At 47.1% G+C, this 6,964-nt stretch overlaps 1 protein-coding gene across 2 annotated transcripts in view; it reads right to left on the bottom strand.

Annotated features, from left to right (window-relative positions):
* Window positions 1-1,970: 1,970 nt before the first annotated feature.
* The window catches only part of LOC135378464 (zinc finger protein 664-like), a 37,062-nt gene continuing 32,068 nt past the window's right edge, over window positions 1,971-6,964 (bottom strand). For both annotated transcript variants that reach the window (XM_064611518.1, XM_064611517.1), the window contains one exon: window positions 1,971-3,066. In XM_064611518.1, coding sequence (XP_064467588.1) covers window positions 2,183-3,066 — 884 coding nt within the window. In that variant the 3' untranslated portion in view covers window positions 1,971-2,182. The remainder of the gene's footprint in view (window positions 3,067-6,964) is intronic.

The following is a 6,964-nucleotide window of genomic DNA, read 5'->3' as shown; positions in this document are numbered from 1 at the left end:
AGAAAACCAAGTTGTACTTTTCTGCTACTTGAGTAAGAAACAGGTACTGCTTCACTAGTAGCACCCGTTTCTTAGTCAAGTAGCTGAAAAGTAGCGCTCGTTTCTCTTTTATCGCTCGCTTTAAATAAAATTTCTGGACACGTTTGAGCAAACACCCTGTATTGTATAGTATCTGTTTTCGCTTTGGGAAGGGATGTGGCACTGCCTTTCTAGGTGACCTTCGTGGTGCTATGAGCTTATATATGTACGTCTTTATTTTTGCTTTTTAAAACTTCGTGCTCATTGTAATAGTATGTAATTGCTCGCGCTCATTGTAATAATAATGAGAAAATACAGGACCCTGAGCACGTACGCAAGTAGGTCCGTGCAACGTCCGGGCATCTCCGTGTAACTTCCTGTGGGGACAAACGGATATTTGTGGGAAGTCCAAACCGTGGCCACTCGGAGATGTGGGGGACGTCCATCGGAAAAATGTCTGTCTCCCTGGGAGATCCGTATGTCCGGGAAAGGCTATCCTCAGGAACACCACGGGAAGTTTTGTTCCGTTTGGGATGAGGAATGTGGGAATCCATGGACTACAATGCATATAATGGAGCCATACATTTAGTGGGTTGTATGTGGTTTCTCAACCCCTTTAACATTTAGGGTTCTTCAGAGCACTAGAGTTCGTCTGAGGACGTCCTTTTTGTGTTTGTCTTTTTCTTGATTATGTAATTTTCACCACACAGCTAGTGGGGCACAGACAAAAAGCTGTGCCAACACATTGACAGCAGTCCCGCCCAAATACAGCAGGTAGTGCACAATACATAGGGAGTGACTTCTTCGGGTTACACCCGATTCCACCCGGTTATTCCCCCCCGAACTGACCTCCGGCCAACTCAGGCTAAACCCGATTTCTCCCGGAATTCCAGTCACTATGAAATCCTCAAGTGACGTTTCCAATGAAGACGAACAAAGTTCGCCACGTGTAACGCGTGTAAGAATGGGTCACTTACGTTCCCAGCAATACACCCATGTGTGTCAACACTGTCAATGCCTTTGGGGATTACCGCTGGAAGGTCAAAATTCCGCAAAAAAAAAAAAAAAAAGAGAAAGAGATTAGGAAGGGACTTAATAGACAAGAGGAGAAACAAGAACACCCGATCACACCCGAATTATCGATCGATTTCTCCCTGAATTACAGATTTAAAAATAGCGCCTGATTTTTACCCCCCGAATCTGTGAAAAGCATTTAACCCGAAAAAGTCACTCCCTAAAATACACACTATGTAATATCAGGCACATTAGAACATAAAATACCCAAGCAAAACCAACATCACTACACTGTACATAAGGAATATTTCAACACGAAATGTCAAATAAAACAAATTCTAGTATGTAGTGCATCAGATACACACACTTTTTTTTTGTGGTGGTGGTACAATGTTTAATGTACAATGTTTCTTCGTAAAGTAAATTATAATATAACCCTTCTTATATATTCTTTATTTTTCTGATATCTTCTAGATGCATCACCAACCTGGTCAGGTTATAAGCCTTTAGCTCCCAGTCTATTCATGCATGTGAGATGAGGTTTAAACATCACACAAGACAAACACGTGGACTGACAAGTTGGCTTCTGTACACCTCTTTTTAAGGTGTCTGGGTTTAGGAAAACATGACAGGGCGGAGTTGGCACTTGTACACCCTCTTCATGGCTGCTTCCATTTGCAACGGTGAAGGTCCATGCTCTGTCTGTACCAGCTGCGTACCGAGAGGGGGTCAAGGGGGGGTCGTGGCCTGGCCCCTCCTGGAGCTCAAAGGTCGCTTGTGAAAAAGTCCGCTTTTAGTCATAGGTCGTCATGATTACTATCAGATGTCATAATAGGAACCTCTAAACATCCGCACAGACCGCAACGTCCACCTCCAGAAAAAGTGGTGGTGGTGGTGGTGGTGGTGGTGGTGGTGGGGTTGCATGCTTGCCCCCCCCCCCCCCCCCCCCCCCCCCGTGGAAGCACTTTGCCCCACCTTGGAGAAAATCCTGGGAATGCCCATGGTCTGTACTCCATGGGACAGAGGTTACACTTGTATGGCTTCTCACCCTTGTGTGCCTGTGACAGAGCTCACAGATATGGTTTCTTACGTATGTGTCTGCTTGTGAGGCCACAGGTGAGTGCTGTGGCTGAATGCTGCAGGACAGAGATCACACTTGCATCAATGGCTTCTCACCAGTATGAAACTGTATGTGATCCTTCAGGTGGTGGAACTGGGTGAATTCAGAGAAACAGATATCACACTTGTATGGCTTCTTGCCCATGTGTGTCTTCTTGTGACGGCACAGGCTCGTCCTATGGCTGAACTTTGAAGGACAGCAATCACACTTGTACTTCTTCTCGACCAAGTGTGCCTTCTTGTGACGCTGCAGGTATGTGCTGCGGGTGAACTCTGCAGGACAGAGTTCACACTTGTATGGCCTCTCTCCAGTGTGTATCCGCTTGTGACACCGCAGATGAGTGCTGTGGCTGAACTCTGCAGGACAGAGATCGCACTTGTATGGCTTCTCGCCCGTGTGTGTCCGCTTGTGACATTGCAGGTGCATGAGCTGGATGAACTCTGCAGGACAGAGATCGCACTTGTATGGTTTCTCACCAGTGTGAATCCGTATGTGATCCTTCAGGTGGTGCAGCCGGGTGAACTCAGAGGGACAGAGATTGCACTTGTGGGGCCTCACACATGTGTGTATCTTCTTGCGGCGCTGCAGGTGTGTGCTCTGGGTGAACTGTGCAGGACAGAGATCACAGCTTCTCGGCCTGTGCGTCTTCCTGTGACACTGCAGGTACGTGCTCCCAATGAACTCTGCAGGGCAGAGATCGCACTTGTACAGTATCTTGTCAGTTTGCTTCTGCATGTGGTTCTTGGCCCTCACGTGCCGGGAGAATGTAGCTGGACTGAGGTCGCACTCGTGCCCCTTCTCTCTCACCTGATCTTCCGTCTCGACAGGATGCTTCAGGCTAGCTGACAATGCTGGATCACAGGTGTCTGTAGGCTCACCCTTACCATGCAGAATGCGAGTGCTTGCTGTTGCGTCTGAAATTTTAGAAATGGGACGGTGAGTGTGCGGATGGGTTCGTATTTCACCGGCACTCAGAAATGACACACACGGGAAATCTCAAGCAATGAAGATGACAAAGAGGTGCCGCTGCGTGTGTGTGCAGTGAGCCAACTTGAAACACAGTGATACTGCTTGTTATGTGCGAGCTCAAGGCCCGGGTGCAAACTACGATGCAAACTACTACAATGGAAGAGGGAGGGTACCAACATGTGACCACCGATCGACCTGGCCACCACCAGGCCATTCTCGATGGATCGTTCTGGGTGCGACATGATATCACCTGGCGTTATTATGGATAACTAAATTTTCTTAATCGCTTAACAAAACAGATTAAAATATGTTCTTGGTCCTAGTGTTCTGGCTGCTATGTTAAGAACTTATTGAACATCCCTCATACGCACACCCGTCCTGTCGGTACACACCGAGTAACGCGGTAAACGTCAAGTAATTTGAACTTATGAACATACACAATGGTTTGTTCGAACGAGATTCTCTGCTTACATCCGGCTACCCATCAGCACGGATGCACCAGAATGGGCACAGGCAAGCATGTTGCTGGTGCGTCAGGGACATGTTTAGTTATTGAAGGAGCAATGAGGTGACATTTAACATGGCTCGAAATCCTGTCTCATTCGTGAAGCTGTCAATCAGGAGCCACCATGTAAAACGTTTTCGCTCTGCGGTGTATTATAAACTGTGGAATCAATTTCACAAAATCAGTCAGAGAACGCAGTGGCGGACAGTCGACATAATCCTCGGGTGACAAATGGGAGTCCCCGTCCCTTTGTTAGTTGTTTATTTATCATCAGCTCACGCGCCACTTATGCCTGCTTAACCTCTGTCGCTTTACGTCACGTGCCCCGGGGACTACGTTATGTTATGACATTCCCTTGTTCTCCGATACGCTCTCTCCAAGAGTGGAGGGCTTTTTAAAGGTGTGCGCAACAGAAGCCTTGTGTGTGCTCTGTATATCACCTGCACTCGTCATTCTCTTGTAGCAGCTGATTTTGTTCGTTAGAGAAAAAAATAAATTGGGGTCACCTCAGTGTTCCTATGAGTCCTCATTCATTTATACCACCATTACTTATACAAGCAATGCTTGTCCAAAGGAAAGAAGGAATGGATCACTGTAATGGTGTGCACAGTGCCGGCATATACAGGGGGGCAGAAGTGGCAATAGACGACATCAGAAAATCCCAGGGAGCCTAGTGCAGCTTTGGACTATGGGAACTTGTTCATAACAAAGGTGGGGAAGGCCTCCAAACTGTTTCGGTTCCTCCTCGCTCAGCCATGAGGTGTCAGGGCCAGCGAAAAACGAAACGCAAAAGGGCAATTCTCCTTTCCTCACTACAGTAATCTCCAAGGATGCAATGTGTGTGCAAAGAGCACTGGGATTTCCTGAAATCGTCTCTTAACCCACCCTGAGATTAGACGATGAGAAAGAAGGTGCAGAAGCAAGATGTCTGCCCCATTTGCTCAGAGCAGTTTCTAAGTTGCAGTGGCCTATGTAGTTTGAGTTTCCACTGTAAATGTGTCAACATGCTTACGGGACAAGTAAGAGTTTCAAGTACATTTCAACTATGTTACGTTACAAGTACATTTCAAAAGGTGCTAGCAAATATTAGTGCAAATCCTGTTCAAGGCGAGGAGCACAAGATGCTGTTAGTTGTATCCAGGCGCGGATCTAGGGGGGTCCAGGGGTCTGGACCCCCCTCAATTCCAGACTTGAACATAGGGTTCAATGGACCAATCCCAGCATGCACGTGGCATTTGTTCACAGCGGACCCCCCCCCCCCCCTCGGGAAAATCCTTGATACGCCCCTGGTTGTATCTGCTACTCCCCTTCTGGATTTGAATGGGCAATGTTCATCGGACGGTGGTAAAGGCTGTCACTGCGATGTGCATGTTCCACTGTTCTGCTCCGGGAACATTTAACGAAGGTGGAATTTCTCACTTCCGAGATACGCCAGGTGAGGTCTGAGAATCGCAATCTTCAGGCGCAGTTGGTGCGGTGCTCAGAATCGCTACACGTCATATTAGCCCAAAGTAACCTCACAGATGCGTCTTTGCCAACGATGACTACAGCAAAAACTTATACGCATCTGCTGCTTCGCTCTCTAGTCGACATAGGAAATCGCCTGAAGGGTCTGGTAGTGGAGTCTGTCGTTCTGCTGTTGTTGATACGAGATGGCAGAAAGTTTTGGGCATACGGCGTCCAAAGAGAAAGTACAGATGATGCCACTCTTTTGACTGATCCTATACCCAGCATCGATGATGTCTTTACTCTTGTGCAACGAAAACAGCACGTCAACCTTTCCATTGGTACGAGTTCCCACAGAGGATTTCTCAGGCATTATTCGTCTCTCGCCTGGACCCGTGCACGACGTCAGGCGACATCATCTCAGCTTTAGATTCTGTTGTCCTTGAAGACTCTTTAATCTGTACTCAACTAATAATGAAACACACAAGCTATGTGTTATTTCATATAGTATCTGTCTTGGAGGCTGAATTCGACAAAGTGAACTACGTAAACATATGACCCGAAGGATGCTTGTTCTGCCCGTTCCTCCATGTATTGAGGACGAGGGATGACAATGGTAACTCAGTCACTTGATGTGCTGCTTCATGTACTGGTATAAGTGTTCGTGGGCTTCCTACCAAATCCGCCGAGTTCATGTCAAACCTTGCTGCCGCCGCCGACCATATAATTTGCCTCCGAGAAATATGGCTTAACGAACGTTACAGATCTGATGAGTACCTCCTTCAACCTACAATATCTTCCACAAAGATCATCCTTATGACCTTGTGGACACCACCCTGGGGGTCGGGCGCTTATTGCAATGAAGAACAAGTTTTCTACATTTCGTCACGCTGACTTGGAAACCTCAACCGAAAGTGTGTGGACTAAAATGCGCATCAATGACAAACCACCTGTTTGGGTGCTGTTTGGGTGCTGCTATTTCACACCAGGTGTAAATAAGAGATGACAAGTCAAGTCGATGATATCACAAAACGCCTTGATGTCTTTGGACCAGAGAGTCGAACCGAAACGTCTAACGGTCCGGTTCGGGTTTAGGTTCGGCGATAAGGGTTCGGTTCCGGTTCAGCTCCAGAAAGCAATTATAATGGTTCAAACCGGTTCTTTCCAAACGGTTCAGTTCCCGAACCGGTACAGGGGCGACAGGTGCGAATGAAGCACAACAGGCAGGTTAAAACAAGCTTCCGTGTGTGTGTTACGGTGCTTGAAGTGGGCAGGAAAGCGTCAGTAGTCGTTCAGGATTTTGAAAGAGTTTGTGCGATATGAAAGACAAGATTAGTAGCGGTTACAAGAGGAGCATAGCCATCAATTACTCGTTTGGGTTGACTTTCCCCGCACGTAGCTCAGGTCGCGGAGGTTAACTCACCTACCGGACTGTTCGCAGAATCGCACCAGGAATAACAGTCAACCAAGCCTCCTACCTTGGCCTAAGTCATTTAAGTAATTGAAATTATTCGTTACCAGTCAGAACCGCGATTACACGTTAATCAGATAACGACGCTTCATGGTATGTAATTGAATTGGAATGGTGTGATCGTGAGCTCCGGGACATTACGTGTACTAAAGGGCACGTTATTGTGTCAGCATTGACCGCCGACATGCTCGGCGCTAGAGTGAAGTGTCTGTGGAACAAAGACGAAGCAAGTGCAAACAGACAGTTAGACTCATTTTAGACCCACTGGCGATTTTTAGATACTGTGTCAGTATGGTCGTTTTTGCTTCTTTTATTTTAAATTCATAAAGAAAGCCAACTTGGCATATTCTTTTCATTCTGACCAGCATGAGTGTGGCGGGTGCTTTACTTTCTAGTACCCTAGGCACGCCCGGGCAAACTT

The sequence above is a fragment of the Ornithodoros turicata genome, chromosome 1, assembly GCF_037126465.1.
Source record: "Ornithodoros turicata isolate Travis chromosome 1, ASM3712646v1, whole genome shotgun sequence".
NCBI classification, from domain to species: Eukaryota; Metazoa; Arthropoda; class Arachnida; order Ixodida; family Argasidae; genus Ornithodoros; species Ornithodoros turicata.
The sequence above is the reverse complement of the archived record's forward strand: the minus strand, read 5'-3'. Positions and strand labels throughout refer to the sequence as shown.